Genomic DNA, 19,436 nt, shown 5'->3' on the forward strand with positions numbered 1-19,436 from the left:
ATGTGTATTCTTATATGGATGCAAACAATGTTCTTACAAGCAGTTCTCTGTTATAATGCTATTAAATATTCTCAAATATAGTACAGTCTAACAACTGTTTTTTGTGCCTTATAGCATTTAGCTGAGTCGTTGCTGCATGTTATTCTCAGTAAACTCAAGGCTCAGAAAACAGCCTCAAATTACAATTTCAACCAGGCTCTTTGTCGAGTCTATACAGCAACTTGTCGACAGCTGGGAGATTTGGAAAGAGCCCGCCTCTTCTGCTACAGCTTACTTAAAGAAGGTATAGTGTGTGTCTCGGTGGTCTTGCATCTTGAACATTTTGTCTGTCTTTGCTTTATTGTTCCAGAATAATTAGGTTTGTAAAAGCAAATGAACAAAGACAATCTTCCTGTGAAAGGCAGGTTTTCCTTGGACCTTTCTTCTATACTGCAAAAATACAGACTGTTACAGAAGAAATTTTCTGTCTCACAGTTGTCTACATCTATCTCAGCTTGGTGATCACCTGTGCTCTTACTAGTCCACTCATTTTTCAATACTTACTTTGGGATCCTCTGTACTTTCATGTTTGCCCTGCCATCTCCAAAATGATACTGTGATTCCAGAGAACTTTGTACTTTTTGTTTACTGCTATTTTTACTGAGTAAGCACTGACTCATAAAACACATTCAATTTTTAAAAAGAAAAGAAAAAGGAACTTCAGTAAAACTGTTAAATGCAGACTTTGAATGATTTTCTGTTGTATACTTTGAATTGCTTAAATTTCTGTTGTGGATTTTCTGTGGTTTCATTTTATTCAGAATGTGAACAGTTGTAAACACATCTTGAAGGTTTTCCTTTTTTTATTATTCAATTATTTTATTTTGGTTACTAATGCATTCATTTTAAAGTTTTCTCCTTCATTAGGTAACACAAGTGAGCTAAATTCCAGCTACACAATTGCCAAATTGACTATAAACAGTCAGTGCTACTTCCTTAGACTTGCATCATCTGTTTTCTTGGCTTCCTGTCCATCCTTTTCTTTTCTGTTCTTCTTTCAGGTATTCTGCCTTAAGTAACTCCAAGATAAATTTTACTCCAAGATAAACTTAAATAACTCCAAGATAAATTTAAAGTCACTGTAAAATCCAGTTTCTGTGCTCCAAGACCACTCTCGTTAGTGAACTAAAGTGCAGTAAGAATAAAGGGAAAAGGACTGTGTGCACTTTTGTTATGCAGCCAAGTCCAGTGTAACCATGCCTGACTTACTGACTAAAACACTCTTTTTGGGGAAGAAAAAAAGGAATTACAATGGGGAAGGTGTTTGTTTTTTCATTTGGTTGTTTGTTTTCTCCTCCCTTCCATTATTTAATATCAGGACTGGGGTGTGCTAGTATGATTCCACCTCACTGGGCTGCAGTTTTTACATGACTTCTGTACCTTCTCTCCTTGTTACCTTGCTGTACAGTGTACTGGCATTTGATGTCTGCGTGTATTTTCTGTTTGCTTTTGTATGTTAAAAACTTACATTGTTCTCTCTCTCTTTTTTCTCCTAGGCTTTCCAGATGCAGTGAAATTGATTTTATTCATCACAAATATATGGCCTGACATATTTTTCTTCGAAGGTGCAGTTAACAAAGCCATGCAATTAGTTATCAGGCGGAGCGCAAATGAAGATGTCCTGGCCTGTCTCAGCGCTTATCTCAGCTGGGAGCAGGTAACTTCTGCTTTCACTGTCAATATCAGCTTTTGTCTGGTTTGATTCCCTTGCTGGCTGTATCAAATCAAGAATCTTCTGAGGCAAGGTGTGAAGATAGATGCTCAGTGGATCTCCCATGGAGCCTGTACACAACTAATGCTACTTAAGGCTATCTTCCAGTGGTTGTCTAAACCCTATCAGAACACAGCACTTTTTTGTTTTCCCTCTTAAATACTAATATCTCTAGTAAACACTTAAAGTGTTTTTATTATTTTTAAAATTTTGACTGGAGTACTCTTGGACCAGGGAATTGTATCACTCGACGGAACTGTAATTTTAATGTTTATTGAGGTCATTTTTGTTTTGTTTTGCTTAGAAATGAGCAGGACTGATATAATTTTCTTGCATTGTAAAAGGGCTCTTCTGACCTTAAAGTTTCATCAAGAGAAACAAAAATCCCCAGACTGTGGGAGCAGAGAAGAGAATGGGTGTAGGGTTTGTGTTTATGTGTGTGTTTTCCCAAACTCCACTTTTTCTAAAATCATCAAGATAAATATTGAGTACTTGAAAATTTGAGTTCTGTGTACTTTTTTTAATTTGTTTGCTTCTGGTAACACTAGCTCAAAGTTGAATTTGTGTTGTAAGATGAACTCCAATGCTGCTATGGACAGTCAGAATCTAGTATTTGTAAAGAGTGCAGTTCTGGGTTGGTAACTTTTCATGCATTAAAGTAATCACCTTCTGTAATTCCAGAGTTCATCTTTAGATGCCGATATTATGACTTCAAACCTGCTTTTAGAAATGCAGTCATGTCCCAAAGTAGAATTTCAGCAGAGCGAACGATATGGAGAAGATCTGAATGAAGATGCTTGGCAGTACATATTTGCTATTGACCTACTCTGCACTAACCTGAAGTGGGATTGGACACATGACAATGTCATAAGGTATTGTGGCAAGCAGTTCCTTCAGACATTTTTCTGTGCTTTTGTTTTGAATTTGAAACATTGCAGCTTAGCTTTGAACATAATGAAATATTGCATACATACTTAGAAAAGAAGGTTTCATAACCTGTGAGCAAATGGAGGACATTGGAGTACTACTTCAAGGAATTAGTCCTGTTAGAACCTTTCTAATAAAGAGTTGCTTTTAAAATAGCTATATGTGAACAATTGTGAAAGATTTTGGGATGTACTGTATGTCAAAGTGAGCAGCATAGTTGTTTTCCTCTGATTTTAGTATCATTTTTTTAAAAAGCTTTTCTTTTTCAGTCATTAAAAAATGGGGGTGGAACTTCTGATCTGCGAACAGCACTACTTCAGTGCTGAAAAGGAGTATGGTTGCATTTCACTATTATACTATCCTGATTTCAGTCTGATCTCAATTCTAAAACCATTATAATACTTCAACCCAGTGTCTTACGTTTTCTCTGAACCCTATAATCCAATGCATAACCTGCTGACATATTTAACTTGGTTTGAAAGACTGCAATTTAATGTGTACACTGATCTGACAGTCCCTATTTTGTATGAATATGCTATATAAACTAGTAGAATCTCCCAAAATAAGGCATTGGTTTAACAACCACATAAACTAATTGTTGAATATGAAGTAAATGTGAAAAACTTATTAGAATCATTAAAATCCTTGCTACAGAAGTTATTTTTAGTGGAACACTTTCAAAATTTATACTAGGTTCAGTTCAAGGTATGTCACTTAAACCGAAGTCATACAGAGTTGATTGTGTGAAGTTGTACTAATGATCGCTAAGTCTATCAGCATAATTTTAAGGATGGTCTCATAATTTTAAGGTCTTGTCTGAAGCCCATTCAGATTTAAAAACAAGCGCCAGATCCTACTTAAAACATACAAATTGTTAATTTTCAGTCATACCAGGTGTATGCCTGTATGAGTCGTAACATTTGAAAGAAGTGTGGTTCCATATACAGGTGAGTTAGTGGAGTAACCTCTTGACTTTATGTAGAGATGCAGAAAGTTGCAAGGAAATGGAAGATGGGCAGAAATAATATTCTGAACAGGAATGATTCCTCCAGCAAGATAGCTTTTAATGTTTGGGTGTAAAACAGTCTTTATATAACTGAGACTTGTAGATGCTTGTAGTGTTACTAGTTTCGCCTGAGGGTGGATTCAACATGCAAGTGGAGTTACACAAATACATGGTAAATGAAAGAACCATTTGTGTTTTTTTCTGTATAAATATTCTGTGCCAACCCTTCATGCAGTATCAGATTTTTTAATTCATTTCTTCACAGCAAAGTGCTTTGGCCTTCTATGGATAAGTGGATAAAGAAGAGAAAAGAGCATGAAACTGCACAGTCTATTCCTGATAGTATTATTGCATTGACACTCAGGCTAATCGGTAAGTAATCTAAATTCAGGATTGAATTTCTGGTTTATGTATGACCTTTAAAAGCGTCACTTTGCCTGGAAGATAAATTGAAGCATTTTTGTATTTTTTTGAAATTTTTTTAAATTTTCTTCAAAAAATTTCACCTTAAAAAGCAAAACTGTTACAGTCTTATACAGATACTATTTTTCAGCCTGTGAAAATCATATATTTAAGTTATGAGATGTCACTATGATTTTGTGATAGTAAATATGTATGCTTTATGTATGTAAAATTAAATTATTTTTAGCTATATATGCTTTTAGCAAAGTATATAAAATAAGACTTTATATGTAACATAATACCTCTTGATGCGATTTTAAGGTAAAATCCTTTATTTGGTATCTAGGTTGCATTCAGGATAAACAAATAAACTTTGGTTTCAGATAGATGTTTTTGGTATGTAAGTTACATAATACTGTTTGTTAAACACAAGTTGTGTTCTTTGAGTTTTACTCTTAAAAATTGTAAACCCGCAGGAGTTTTTATCAGTCTGATGAAAAATGCCTTGGTGTCGTTAGTCAGAAGAGGAATAGGACAACTAATTTTTAGACAGCTGTAATTCAAATTTGGATTTTATATTGGCACTTCAACAGACAGTGAGCGTAAAATTTAGGAAGTTGATTGTCTAAACCTCAGATACATAGTAACCTTTTTTTCCCCCCCTTTTTTAAATCTTTCAGGTCGATTGGGCCAAATAGGTTTGAAGGAAGGTTATATTTCTGCGGTGAAGAATATTAGTTCTGTAATTGCACTGTTTGTACATCATGCAAAAGAGGAAGGTAATGTCTATTTAGAGAAACTTCAGCATAAAATCTGCAATGTGAATTTCTGCCAGTATAAACAAAACACACAAATTAGGTCAAGAATGCCAAAACAGCCTGCTTTGTGCAGTTTTATGTTAGTGTGAAAAAGAACAAACAGTTTTCAGTTTGAGTCCTTGGCCCTTCCAAAGTTAACAAAGCCTGTCTATTACTTTCTCTTTCAGGCGGGAAACAACTCTGTGGTAGTTTCAGCCAACTTGAAATTATGCTGTTTCACCTAACGGTGTACCAGCTGCTTCTGAGAATATAATGTGTGATCTTGACATAAGCAGGAATAGTTAATTTATTACCTGAACAGTTTGTGCTGGGGTTTGCTACTAGCAAGATTGTTGTATTGGGAGACAGGGGCCTGCAAGATGTTCTAAATTCCTGAGAGAAAGTGAGGCAAAAAAAAGCATTGCTAAATTATTCTGCATATTAAGTAAATTTTGCAGTGAAGCATGGGTTGATGCTAGGGAGTTGTTTTGAACCACTCCTTTAGCTACTCTGCCTTTCAATCTCAGGCTTTTCCATGTAAGTGGAAGGGATGCATCTTTAAGTGTCTGTCTCAGTCTTTGTGTAAACCTGACTATTTTCATACCATCTTGATCAGGTGGGACTAGAACTAGAGTAAAATCACTGAATACTCAAATCTTTTTTGCCCTTTGAATACTGAAAATCCTCTGAAATCAGAAAACTGGAAAATGCTATTATAAAATGAAATGCTACAGAATTTTTGTTAAGATTGTCTTCTTACTACTTTCACATTTTAGACATCCCCAAAATAAATGTTTGTATTCCAGTTCTTGAACTAATGTTTTCTTTAGCTTCATGTTTCTTCTCAGAATTATTGTATATTCAAATTTCTAGAAGCTGATTTGTTTTAACTTTTTGCAGATGTTCCCTGGGGCGTGCAGCTGGCAGCCATATACTCACTGTGTGACTTGGGTTCAAGCAATCCAGTAGGTATCGTTGAAGCCATCAATGCTTGGAGAGCAACAGTTCTTAACAGCATCCCTTCTGCTGTCACAAGTGGCTTAGCTGAAATCACTTCTCTGTGTAAAATGGAGCTACACTAAAACCTAAGGAAATGTATTGGTCTGAAGGAAGAAGTGCCTTATTTTACTAAGCAGTAATTGGTTCCAGTTAAAAACAATACAAAGTGGTGGCTTAACTATTTTGTTTGTATTTTCTGTTTGAGGGGAGAATTTTAAAAGGAATACAAATGCTTGCTTTTACTAACGACTCATCAGTGATCTGAAAGCCAGTATGTTTTTGATTCTTGAGAGGTTTCTAGTTTGATCTCAATAACAACCAGTAGCTATTTCTGTTGTTTTTCTTCAATCAACTTGGAGCATGAGCATTTTGCTACAACAGAAGATAAAGGCTGGCTGAAAACTTGGCTCTGTTATTTTGTACTGTATGTATGTATAAAGTAGTTGTTCAGATAGCAGAGCTTTGCCCAGTTTGTTTTATTTTACTTGAGTAGTCTCATCTGCTTAATTTAAAATACTTGCGTAAAGCATGTTGGAATTGACCTCTTGTGTAACAACTGCATTTATAGTAACAGAGATATGAAAGCTCTGAACTTGTAAATATGTGGTATATTCTGATAATGTGTTTTTTACATTTGATATTGTTCCACTTGGGGAATTTTGTATATGTAAATAGAATGTTGGTCCTGAAAAAGTTTCAATTTCTAAGGATAGATTCACTACACTCTGCATTTTTATATCTTTCGTAATAAAAGAAGCAAACACCATTGTGTTCTTGTTTGTCTTTTTAAATAACACACCGAGAAAACTGTTTCTAGCTTAAGTACTACATTTTGAACACAGGTTTCAATAGGATTGTCAGTTGCAGCAAGCACTTCACAGTGTCTTCTTGTTCTTGTAACTTTTTGGCACCTGAGGACCAGGTTGTTTCTTGCTCCTCTCAGCAGTTTCCCAGTTCTTTCTTGACCTGCATGCTCCCAGCTCTTGTTGATAGAGCTCATGATTCTTTGAGGGTCTGCCTTGCAGCACACTTAATTTCTCATTAAAGAAAGAAAAGTCCTCCCCTTCTTGCAGTTCTGCTTGACTAGATACTGCTGTCTTCAACAGAGAGTATGCACAGCTTTAGGTATTGCCTGTTGTACCAATGCCTGATGTATCTACATGAAATTTAGACACAAGCCTCAAGTTGCACCAGGGGAGGTTTAGACTGGTATCAGGAAGAAAGAGGTTAAAAGGTCAATCTAGGAGGCTGAAGTAGAAATAACTGTAGTGTTGATTTGAGGAGATCAGGTCAGAGGCAGGTGGACGAAGATCCACAGTGACGCTCATCAGTGCAATTAAGGCCTGTTGGTGCACTCAGATCCACCATACTGAGAAAAGTCTCTCTCTGATTATTGTGGTTCAACTCTGCAGGCACACCACCGCCACCACCCCCACAGTGGGATAAGAGATAGAATTACAAGAGATTGAAGTGCAAGAACTCATGGGTTGACATAAAGACAGTTTAATAAAAAGAAAGACAAAGCATTATTCTCCTGTTAATTTGAGTCCTGTGTATACATGTAATTTGCTAATGACCTTCAAACTGGTGAGTAAGAGGAGACCTGCATCTGGAAACACCCAAGGTCTGAGCTGATGACTTGACTGATACTGAGCCAAAAGAACAAATTTTGTTTGTTTGTTTGTTTTGTTTTGTTTTGTATTTTTTTCCCTAATAGAACAATGGAGTCAAATCTGAAATGTTTTATGAACAGATAGGTCAAGCCTTTGCTATGTATAGTTAGATAGAACTGCATATCTCTGGTGCTACCTTACTTGCATAATTAGTCAGCTTTATCATACAGACTTGTGTTTCAAAATGGGGGGCAGGATGACCCAGGCCTGGAGGATATTTCAGAAGATTAGGTGAGAAACTCGTGCAATGCATATGTCCTTGGATGTGTAAATGACTTAGGTTAGTATGCATGCCTAAGTTGAAACAATAAGGTCAGAAAGAACACAGATAAGAAAGCTTGTGCAAGAACTGGGTTTAACTAGTGAAAGCAGTGAGGAAGACTATCATTGACCACCAGAAGACCCCGAAAGACCACCAGTAGAGACAAATGCACATGTGTTAGGGATGTTTACATATTTTAATGAGTTCTGAGAAGTAGTATAAATATGTTAGTTATTTCTTGGAAAGATACTGAATGTGTGTATTCTGATTGCATATAGCCTTTGTTGTTGAGCAACTCGTGCATACACTAGGTGGAGTAATCCCCCTGTGTGTTCAGTGCTGCAATTAAAAAATGCATGCTTTCTAAAATTCCATTTTGAGTCTTAAAGAGTTTAATCAACCAGCTTTTAAGGTAACAGATAAGTCATGATTATTTGACAGACTTAAAACCCGTGTTAATATTTGAAAGGTCTGTGAATGTATTTTGTGTGTAAATCTAGAGAGTGAAGGTTTGTGTATGTTTTCAACAGGAAACTTTAATCCTGATGAAAGGGGGAAAAATGGCTTCACAGTCTGTGTTCGTATTTATATGAATGCTGTTCGTGTTTCCTTGTAGAGGCACGACTCTCTCTGCGTTGGTCTACTGTGGCTGACTTGGTGTGTGTATCTATATCTCTGGAATACGTATTCAGCCTCACCGCAGGCTAGACCTATGTATGGGGACAGCAGCATCTGCATCCATTGAACTGAGATTGAAGAAACCTTCCGGGTCTTCACGTGCACTGAACTGTGTGTGTGAGGAACGGGTTAACCACTTTGCCGTGCTCTGCCTTATCTGCTCTGCAAGGAAAGAGTTAACAGTTCTGCCTAGAAGCTGGGCACTAATTGCTTCCTCACCACCCAGAGCTGTAAACAGGAGCCTGAATACCTTTAGGGGATGCACTAGGAGCAACAAACCCATTAGGTGATGAAAACAGTAAAAATCCTGTTTTGAGAAAACTTCAGCTTCAAGGCTGAACCAGGTTGGAATTATCAGACAAGAGATATTCAAACCTCACCTGGATGTGATCCTGTGCAATGTGCTCTAGGTTGCTTGAACAGGGAGGTTGAACTAGATGACATCCAGAGGCCCCTTCCAACCTCAACCATTCTGTGATTGATTCTGTTATGGTTAGGGTGAGCCATTAGGGTTGAGGTTGGGGTTTAGGTTTAGTTCTACTGTTAGGATTCAGGTCTAGGGTTAGGGTTCGGGCTTAGCTAGGGTTTAGTTAGGCTTAGGTTTACAGTTAGGGTTAGGATTGAGCTGGGGTTAGGATTAGGTTTAGCCAGTAGTGTGTGGCTTGGGTTAGTGTCCTGGGTTAGGGTTAGGCTTAAGCGTTATGGATAGGTTTGGTGTTTTGGGTTATGTTTAGGTGTAGGTTTACATTTAGCATTAGGGTTTGGGGTTAGGGTTAGGCATTTGGGTTCAGGCTAGGGTTAGGATTAGGTTTAGGTGTAAGGGTTAGGATTAGTGGCTAGAGTTGAGGTTAGGGTTTGAGTTAGTGTTAGGTTTAGTTTTAGCTTTAGTGTCCTAGGTTAGTTTTAGGCTTAAGTTTAGGGTTAGCCATTAAGTTAAATGTTAGTTTCAGGGTTAGGATTTACAGTTAGGTTTAGGGTTTCAGATAACATTGAGGTTTTGGGTTAGGGTTCAGGTTTAAATTAAGGGGATTAAGTTTAGAGTTACATTTCTGGTTAGGATTATGTTTAGGGTTACTACTTCCTTCCACGACTGTTGCTTGTTTCCCTTGTGATCACTTAAGTTTAGGAACACCCCTAGAGGCAGAGCCTGAGCCCGGCCCTTCCACGGCAGGGCGCGAGGCTGGGGTTACCCCTATTTTCTGCTGCAGGGCGTTGAAGAAAACCCCTCAAAGACAACAGGGCTGAGAAACCACCCAGATATTTGGATTCACAGCTTTGTCAGGGGCATGCCGAGCTGTGGCGAGCACCGAGCCCTCCTTCCCCCCGCCCCTCGCGTCAGCCGCGCCGGGGGCCGCCTGGGCCCCGCCTTGGGCCGCGCTGCCGGAGGCGGGCGGCGGCGGCGGGGGGACGGGGAGTGCTGCCATGCGTTTTCGGGCTAAGATCGTGGATCTCGCCTGCCTCAACAACTTCAGCCGTGAGTGTGTCGGGCTCGGCGGTGCCTCGGCCAGCCTCACCCGGCGAGGAGGAGGAGGGAGGGCTGTGTGCGCCGGCCCCCTTTGCAGACGCGCTGAGGCCCAGGCCGTGGCTCCATCCAGCGGGGGTGCGGGGGGGGGGGCAGCGTGAGGTCGCTTTCTTCCCCCTCATCCCCTCGGCGTTTCTGGGATTTTCTGGTATCAGATGTGATTTTGGGGATTAAGGGTTTATCCCCCTGCCAGCAAAGCAGTTTGTGCTGTAGTATTTCCCCTTCCCTCCGCAGGCGTCGTTAACACCATTGCCAGGTTGGCGAAGACCTGCACGCTGCGGCTCACCGCGGACAAGCTCTACTTTATCCTCTGCGATAAGGTGGCAAATGGAGGGGTCAGCATGTGGTGCGAGCTGTGCCAGGTAAGCCTGGGGGAGTTAAAAAAAAAAAAAAAAAAAAAACACAAAAACCACGTCACTGCAAACCAGAGCATTCAGTTGGGTCCTTTCTACACAGTGTTGATTCCAACTACAGCCCTTACCCGAGGTGTCTCAGGTCTCTCAAGGTGCTCTGTTTTGCAAGACTGCCTTTTAGTTGTGCAGGCCCAGTGTTTCGGGCTAGACACCACTGTTCCTGGGTTGTCACGTCTTTGTAAGGCTTCAGTGTGTGCTGGCCCACAAGATCCTGCCCAGAACTGGAAATAGTTGAGCATAACTCATCCCTAATACCCCATGTTTTGACAACCTACGTGTGTTAGGGCAGGGTCTGAAGTTAATGGGTTTAGCTCTGAAGAAATGGGCCTTCATCCTTACACAGCCTGTATTGATTCCTGCACATGGTGCTGGGCAGAGGAAACCTGCTGTAAGCATGTGCTTCTAAAGATAAGGTCTGCTAAGTCAAACTTGCCCCACTTCATTTGCTTTTTTTTCTTTCTTTTTTTCTTTCCTTTCTTTCTTTCCTTTCCTTTTTTTTTTTTTTTTTTTTTTTAAATTTGCTTTATTTCACAACTTTTAAAACTTGCAGGGGAATTTCTTTGACGAGTTTCAGATGGAAGGAGTGGCTGCGGATCACAATGAAATCTATTTAGAGCTCACACCTGAGAACCTGTCGAGAGCATTAAAAACTGCTCAGAGTGCTAAGGCAGTGAAGATCAAGTTGACTAACAAACACTGTCCTTGTCTCAAAGTTTCTGTGGAGCTAGTAAGTGCAACAATGCTTTTATCATCATTATTAAGTAAAAGCTTTGGTGTAACTCTATAAAACTAAAGAAAGAAAAATCTTCCTGTTTTCCATTTTACTGGCATTTCCTGCCATCATGGTTGGTAGCGCGCAGAACCAGCTTTGTATTTTCCAAAAGACAAGGAAGATGTGGAAGAAGAATGAAAACCATGTGATTGAGACATCTTTTTATAATGTCTTTGTCACCTGCTACCTTTTCTCTATTCACCCTCTAAATTTTCTGTGGATGATTGCCTTCTCATTGGAGCCTGTAGGTGCAGGAGGTTTAAGTGTATTTTTTGGCTCTTTGTTTTGTTTTTGCTTGTCATGCTATTCAATTTCAAACTGCACTTCAGATTTTTTGTTGGTTTTAACACATCTTCCCTGTTTAACTTGAAGGATAGCACATAAATAGCCATGACTTGCAATTTCATCCTTACTCAAAAGCGAAGCCTGCGTAATAGGGGACCTGTGGAAAATTGGAACCGGGTGTCTGAGGCACTTGGTTCTAGTATTTCCTAGACTGGATCTGAAAAACTTGGATGCAGAATTCAAGTCCTGTTTTTAACTTCAAGAGCATCCTCTCTCCCTCAAGCCATCCTTATCAAGCAGCAGTAGGATTGTGACACATGACATTCCTGTGAAGGTTATTCCCAGAAGATTATGGAATGACTTCAGAGAGCCCAGGGTGCCGGACTTTGATGTAAGCCTCTGTTTTTATATTCACTGTGGAGTGGGGAGGTGGCTACTGTGGTGGAGTATACAGCCAGTGGGTTTTGGAGAGGAGATGGAGCAGAAAAGGGAAGGATGGAAGCTAGATGCTTGGAGAGGGCACATGGCTTCCGTCTTGACAAAAAGAGCTCAGAACCTCTGAAAACAGAGCAGGTAGTTACTGATTGTTGCTGTGATATTCAGGGTGGGACAGGGAAGGAGCAAAGGACTTGCATAGCTTTAGACAGGAGCATAAAACACACATATGATTACTTCATATAATCAACTGCTTAGGTACCAAGTAGCCCAAATAATCTGTTATATTTGTAATTCATGGCCTACCTGGCAGAGTTGAATGTATATGTGTTTCTTCTTGTTTTTTATATATTCATTCTATATCCTTTTTGACTTTTAGCAGAATTGCAAGGAAAGGTCTTTGTGCAAATGAGTTACTGTTTGAGGTTAGGGATGTATGTTACCTCTACAGCTAAGATTATTTCAATTTTGAAGACATATGGCACAGTAGAAACTATGCATTGTATTCTGTTATTTCAGGTTGACACTGATGCAGTTTCAAAACTGATTGGCTATACTAACTTTTAGCGGGTTCCTGTGAGAATCTGATCTGCAGAAATTGTCTGTGCTTTATTTTGAACACAGACTTGGGATAGTATGTGTGAAGCAATTGCTAGAGTAATGCCCTGTTGGTATAACGGGAACGAGTTCTGTTCCTAAAACACTTAAAGATTTTAGTTAAATATTGTGCTTCGTGCGCTCAGTACATAACTCAGGAATCTAAGGGTATGACTGAAGGGAGAAATGAAGGCATTGCATCTAATTCACACATGAAATATCGGTGTGAATGCAGCTCTTGTGTCTTCCTAGGTCAGTATTTACCTACCAGCACTGAAAACAATGAAGAGTGTTGTGGAGAGAATGAAGAATCTCAGCCATAGCATTGTAAGTTAAGACACTTCAAGTCATTGTCCTACAGATGTCATTTTATCTTGGACGTAGCACTTTTCCCTGTTGCCCAAACTGGTGCCCCTGTCTTATATTTTATTTTTGGATGGGTCAGATGTTGAACCAAAGGTACCTGAAGATTGTGCAAGGGTTGAAGAGAATGATGGGATTTATTTTAGGACTGACGCTGAAGAGCTTGTCCTGGACTTCATTGAATGTGGTGCTCTTTGTACTGAATTCCAGAAAGAACATGATACCGTGTTCCTGCAAGCCACTCTTTACAGCTGGAAAGAAATTGTAGTCTTTCATGAAGCTAGCTGGAGACTTTCCAGGTGATTTCTTTAAAGAAATGCCTATTAAGTGAGTCTTGTGTTACGTGTCTGTTGAAATGACCTTTTGGTGAACTTGAGGTATGATTTAGAGGAAATCCTTCTTGTGGCTCATGGGTGTCAACCTGTGCTTTAGATTCTGACATGGTGAGCTTTCAGCCCACCCTGGGTTTCTGGAGTGCAGGTAGACCTTCCACTGGAAGAAACGCTGCAGTTGGTGTGAAAAGGGATTTATTTTTTCTTTTTAAGGGATTTTTTTTTTTTAATTTAATTGCTCTCAGTCACCAGAATTTACTGGCATTAAAGGGAGTAAGTAGGTATAGAGCTTTGGAATAGTTTGCTTTGGGGATGTTTGTAACAATGTTTATAAATAGACTTTTTTTTTTTTTATAAACTGAGAATCTTGAAATTGGGTAGGTCTTAGTCTTACAAGGCTTGGAAGGGTTGAGAAACTAACAATGGCTTTCTGGCAATTTTGCAAATGGCAATCATCATGCAAATAGAAGAGTAAAGCATTTCAAACTCTTCTCCTTTGTAAGCCTTCTGGGTGCACTCAGAGTGTGCTTTCCCTCCCGTATCCTCAGTGTACATGATTACACACAACAAAGCAGTGCACACAGGGTAGCTGTGTGATGGGTTTGATCTTTGGTGTGCAGCAACACTCAGAGGAGGTAGTATATTAACACTGGCATAACCGTGTTCCTAAATTCCTTACCTCATGCTCCAAAATATGTTTATAGTCAAAAGTAAGTAAATCTCTGGGAAATAGTTTTGATAGTTCTAAGGGAGATGGCAAAGTACTTGTGTCTCTACAAGCTTTTCTGTTATTAAATATCAAAAACATCAAGTGTCAGAAATATTTATGCTAGATGCATAGATCCTGATAGTAAATATGGTCAAGATCAGAGCTACAAAAATGGCTTTTAGAAGGTCTTTCAAATAGTAAGTGGTTCTTGTGTGGGAGCATTCATCTGTGGGCATCTCCCCTTCCATGGGTAATTCTGGTTGTCATGTGAACCTCTATAAACTATTGAGAATTCTTCTTATCACAGAAGTGAAGTGCTTAGATGTGTGTTAGGAATCCTCTGATTTGCCTAGGATTCATGTAAGATCATATATAATCTTCTTCTGGTAGGACACTTTGTCAGGATAGAATTTGAAGGCTTTCAGCATTTTTCCAGGATTTCTAGCAGTCTATAGTACTGCTTGGAGTTGTTGCTCTGGTGCAGTTGTTGTCTGTTTTTAAGTCTGGGAAAGCAACTGCAGATCAGCTCTTGGTTCATCCCATTTTCTGTGCGTATCGTATGGACTGTGTATGTGTCTTTCTGTTTGTTGAAAACCTGGAAGAGCATGCAGTAATGTTCATCTTCTACAATTTCAGTCTCTTTATTTCTAAAGCCTTTGTCCAGCACATGAACTTTCCAAAGCCAGTACTTGTTCTAAAAGTATTGGAGAGAGATTGAATTTCTCTTGCTGTAATTTCAGAAAGATGGTCTGGGATCATTCACACAGGAATGATGAGAAATGTATTTTGTAGCTGAGCATTAGGATGTTTGAACCATGTTCAAAAAGTGCAATTGAGCTTTTGAAGGCACTGAAGCGCTTCAGGAAGCTTGAACAGAGGAGCACTTTATTCCATTGTAATTCTGCAGTGCAGAAGTGGCTTTCCTAAAACTGATTGTATTGCAGGTGATTGAAGCAAACTTGAACGGAGAAATGAATTTGAAAATAGAAACTGATTTGGTATCTGTAACAACACATTTTAAAAACTTGGGAAATCCTCCCTGGGGTAAGTTTCCTTGTTTCTTACCTCTTACGTCTGTTTTACAGAATCATTTAGATTGGAAAAGACCTTAAAGATCCAAGTGTTAATCTAGCACTGCCAGGTCTACCACTAAACCATGTCCCTGTGCACATTTACATGTCTTTTGAATACCTCCAGGGCTGGTGACTCAACTACTTCCCCGGGCAGCCTGTTCCAATGCCTCACAACCCTTTCAGTGAAGAATTTTTTCCTAATATCCAATATAAATCTCCCTTGGTACAACTTGAGGCCATTTCCTTTTGTCTTACTGCTTGTTGCTTGGGAAAAAAGACTGACTCCCACCCTGCTACAAACTCCTCTGAGGTAGTTGCAGAGAGCAATAATGTCTCCCCTGAGCCTACTGTTTGGTCTCATTATGTAAGTGTGATGCTGATAATAGTACTTACCTTCTCTTAGCACTTACAAAATAGCATCAAGTCCTTTGAAGTCGTGAAATGAAACCTTAAAAAGGAAAGCGGCCAATGTCTATTCCATATTTATGTGGGGAATCTCTTCCAGTAACATTGACAATCTGTAAAAAAAACTGGGTTTTAGCTTCCTTGCACTGCTGTTGCTGCTAAAACAGTCCCTTTGAATATCAACCGTTCAGTGATTGTCAGGTGTGTCCTTACAGGTTTTGAAATCCCTTCTGATGTTTTGACTAAGTGATGTGTTCTTTTGCTTCCAGCATCAGAGGATGGATGTCAAAGCTCTGCTCAAGACAGAGATCTGGAAAGCATGGCTGAGGCACGCATAGACATCAAGAAGCTGCAGCAGCTGCTTGCTGGACAGCAGGTCAATCCCACAAAAGCCTTGTGCAGTAAGTTCAACAGCTCTGTTTGCAAACTCCAGTTAAGGAGAGGAGGTTTGCTGTCCTTGTAGTCATAGGAGAACATCTCTCTTTTTGTCACTTTAAAACTTGGCTATTTTTACTGTGCTTGAGAATTGTTAATATTTTTGGTTTTAGTCAGTGGGCTTCAACCCTTATGTGCTTTGGAAAGAGATGAAAAAAAAACAAACACTAAAAAGCATTGTCATGACCTTTTAAAAGTATCAAGTTGGAATATCTGAACTGACCGGTTATGTGTGCCTTTTTATCATCTTTGTTTTGAAGTTAAACTGTTGTATTTAAGAACGTTAATATTTTTTTGGAAATTCTTCAAGCTTTAGTTTCTACCGGAAAAATGAATTTACTGACTTTTTTTTAAAAAAATGTTTCCCTCATGTGCTTTCTTATGTCCAGCACCAAATTAATTCTAATAACAAAATGCTTTTTACACAGCAGATGTTTCTAACCGTAGAAACAGTGTGTTCTTCCTAAGCAGAAGCCATGCAGGGTTTATATTCTATTTTGATAACTCACTGTGCCTTTCCCAAGGCCTTCTGACCTCCTAAGAACATCTCTGCATTATAGTTTAGTGCTGATGCTAAGGCACTTAGTTTCCCAGAGAAGACTAAGTCATCGAATTAAAATATTACATGCCTTACAGGGCACTACATGCCTTAAAATTACATGTTTCCTTTTTGTTATGAACTTCCATAGACTCTTAATAATTCTTCATGGATCTTCAAGGACTTTAATACTACTGGGTGATATGCCTAGTCATCCTCTTTACTTCAAAATATACTTTAAAATTGCATCCTGTATCGGATATGGTAGAAATATTGTATTCTTATGGTGGCGTTCTGTAGAGGATGTCATTTTAAAGTATTTGCCATACTTCAAATTGGATTTGTGTTTTTTCTCTTTACAGATATTGTAAGTAAGAGAATCGTCCACTTTATCTTGCTCCATGAGGATGTTTCCCTTCAGTATTTTATTCCAGCACTTGCCTGAATGATTCAGAATCACAGTCATTTTCGAACCAGAGGCTCTGTCCACAAAGGGGGAAAAGAACTATCAGTGTTACCTGTTTGAGTTGTATATAAATTCCTGACACTTATTTTTTGATTATAGACTGCTTGCTCTGTAAATGTTACTGTACCCCCTCTATAAGATGGGGTTAGGTGGGGGAAAAGGATCACTGTTCATTTTGTAAAATGTAAGACATAATCAAACAATTTAGTCAAATACACGCTTTATACAGTTTTTCTAACCAACTGACACTTGTGCTGTTGAGTCATTGAATCTGGTGAAATTTCAGGTGTAAGTGTTCATCTCCTTAACATTGGTGCCTGTACATAAGTCAGCTTCCAGAAGGGGCAAGGAAGGGGGCTGTTCTTTCTTTATTAGGAATATTTGGACGAATGGGATATTTAGCTTGTCGATATTCAGATTGTGTTCTTGTTCCTTCAGAAAAGAAAACAACTTGAGGTTTGATATTACTACATGGTACAGTCAGGAAAGCATTCACTGCTTGTATTAACTCAAGGTTATGCAGCACTGAGCATCAGATGACCATTAAGCCATAATTTTTGAGGTCCACTGTATGACACACTTGAGAAGCAATTTTACAAGATCTCTGGCTTCAGTGACAAAAGTTTGAAAGTAGAAGACTTCACATAAATTTTCTAGTTATCCTGATATTTGAGATGAACTACAGCTGAATTATGCTTTAGAAGAGATTTCTGTCTTGACCATGTATTTCAGTTACAACTGCAGTAGGAGGTAGGAACATATAATCCGGAATTGAAGCTTTTTGTATTTGTGATGGATCTGGGATACTAATAAAGAATTGTTGCTTTTGGGTAGGGAAGTAATACTCCTCTGGCATGCAGCTGTAAAGAGAAGTTTAGAAGCAGTCTTGCCAGGAGAAGTTAATGATGGTTTTCAAGTATTGCTTTGTTGTTACATACTATAAAAGTCTAAAGATGCATGCATGCTGGATTTCCTGTACATTGTTTTTTAATCTTTGAAAAGATCAGAGGTTGAAGATAAGAATGGGGAGAAAAAGGACTAATATCTAACAGTCTACTAACATAAAGAAGGAGAGGCTAGTAGAGAGAATCTTACATCTCTTCAGGTGCTGGTTGTGCAGATTCAAACAGGCCTCTGACCAGCGTGCAACATGCTATTCAGATCCAATCCCTGGAAGGGATTTTTTTTTTTTTTTAAAGAAAACAACTCCATACATCCCTCCAACAGAAAGGATGTTCACATGGGAACTTCTTGCTGCAGGTTTAGATAAAGACAAAGAAATCTAGGTAGCATAGTCCCTGGTAACCAGTGGGAGATGCCTGCAGGCCTCCTATGTTACAATGAGCAGGCAGTTTGTCCTGCAGCCCTGGCAAATGCCCAAAGCAGCCCGAAGGCAATACTGTACATCCAGCACAGATCCGGGCCTCTGCAGGTGAACTGTGATTTGGGTCGCTAGCTTCCTTTTTTCTATGGGGAAGGGCTGAAAGAGCTGGGGATGTTCAGCCTGAAGAAGGAAAGTTTCTGTGGGGACCTCATGGCAACTTTTCAGTACTTCAAGGGGGCTTATAAAAAAAAAATGAAGAGCAACTTTTTGCTCAGGCAGATAATAATAGGACAAGGAGGAACGGTTTTAAAGAGAGATCTACTGGAAGGAGTCCAACTGAGGCTAGTTCTTTTGTAGAATGTTATCCCATGCTTGTACTTAGAAAAATGCCTTAGAACACCAAATTAAGGTATGACAAGTTTGAAAATCATTGCCTTGTAATTTTTGTGTGCAAACATTGTCCAGGACCCTGTTTACCTTATATCTTCTGAGTACAGTATTTAGATACAATCCCTCTGCCAACACAAGAGACAAGAGACATCGGATAGCTGCAGACCAGGCGGGAAGTAATGAGGTGTTATTGGTTAGTGTTCTGTACAGTAGTAAATCTCCCTAGATCTGAATACCTGTGTGAAGGGTGTTTGCAGGAGGAGGAAGCAGCCCCAGCCAGAAATAGACAACAAGTCTTTGCACTATGAAGTGATAGCCCAGGTTCAGCTTTACCATAATTATTGAGGATTCTAGCAAAAAGCATAACAATTAGTTTTATCTTGTGAAATGTTTATATAGCTTTTCATTTGTTCAGCATACAGCGTTTGGTGACCTTGTCTACTGGGTGTCTTTCCCAACCTGCGCCTTGTTAAATTACAGTTTTTCTTAAATGAAATGATTGAGTTTTCACCTCCAAAAGGAGGAAACACTGGGCTCTTTTGAAAACTGAATTCCTGTCAAGACTATTTGATCTTTAAAACAAAACAAAACACAAGATTAATCAGAATCTTTTAAAATGCATTCTGTGGATGTCTCTGGAGCCTGTTCCTTGCTGTGTGTCTTTCAGTGTTCCAGTAAATGAAGGGATATATTGGCTTGGGCCGTACAGATTAAGCACCAGTATTTGATATACATTGGGTGCAGTCAAACATTACCCCACCATCCAAAGTGAGAAGAAACTTGGGCAGAAATCTTTTTTCTTTCATCATCTCCATTAGCTTAGTTAGCATAAAAGATTAGTATGTTTGTAGATCAGTGATCACACTCAATAACCAGTATTCCT

General features: G+C 39.1%; 2 protein-coding genes across 3 annotated transcripts in view; both read left to right on the top strand.

Annotated features, from left to right (window-relative positions):
* The window catches only part of ICE1 (interactor of little elongation complex ELL subunit 1), a 32,542-nt gene extending 25,901 nt beyond the window's left edge, over window positions 1–6,641 (top strand). For both annotated transcript variants that reach the window (XM_082752900.1, XM_082752901.1), the window contains 6 exons: window positions 115–283; window positions 1,536–1,696; window positions 2,432–2,622; window positions 3,949–4,055; window positions 4,766–4,864; window positions 5,783–6,641. In XM_082752900.1, the coding sequence (XP_082609026.1) occupies window positions 115–283; window positions 1,536–1,696; window positions 2,432–2,622; window positions 3,949–4,055; window positions 4,766–4,864; window positions 5,783–5,964 (909 nt within the window). In that variant the 3' untranslated portion in view covers window positions 5,965–6,641. The remainder of the gene's footprint in view (window positions 1–114; window positions 284–1,535; window positions 1,697–2,431; window positions 2,623–3,948; window positions 4,056–4,765; window positions 4,865–5,782) is intronic.
* Window positions 6,642–9,697: 3,056 nt separating this feature from the next.
* Window positions 9,698–18,328, top strand: HUS1 (HUS1 checkpoint clamp component). Its single transcript, XM_082752115.1, has 8 exons — window positions 9,698–9,968; window positions 10,251–10,378; window positions 10,980–11,156; window positions 11,770–11,877; window positions 12,771–12,845; window positions 14,867–14,966; window positions 15,670–15,801; window positions 16,736–18,328. The coding sequence occupies exons 1-8, from the start codon at window positions 9,917–9,919 to the stop codon at window positions 16,816–16,818; spliced, it is 855 nt and encodes a 284-aa protein (XP_082608241.1). The 5' UTR covers window positions 9,698–9,916; the 3' UTR covers window positions 16,819–18,328.
* Window positions 18,329–19,436: the final 1,108 nt, after the last annotated feature.

Source organism: Aythya marila, assembly GCF_965140915.1.
Source record: "Aythya marila genome assembly, chromosome: 2".
Taxonomy (NCBI): domain Eukaryota; kingdom Metazoa; phylum Chordata; class Aves; order Anseriformes; family Anatidae; genus Aythya; species Aythya marila.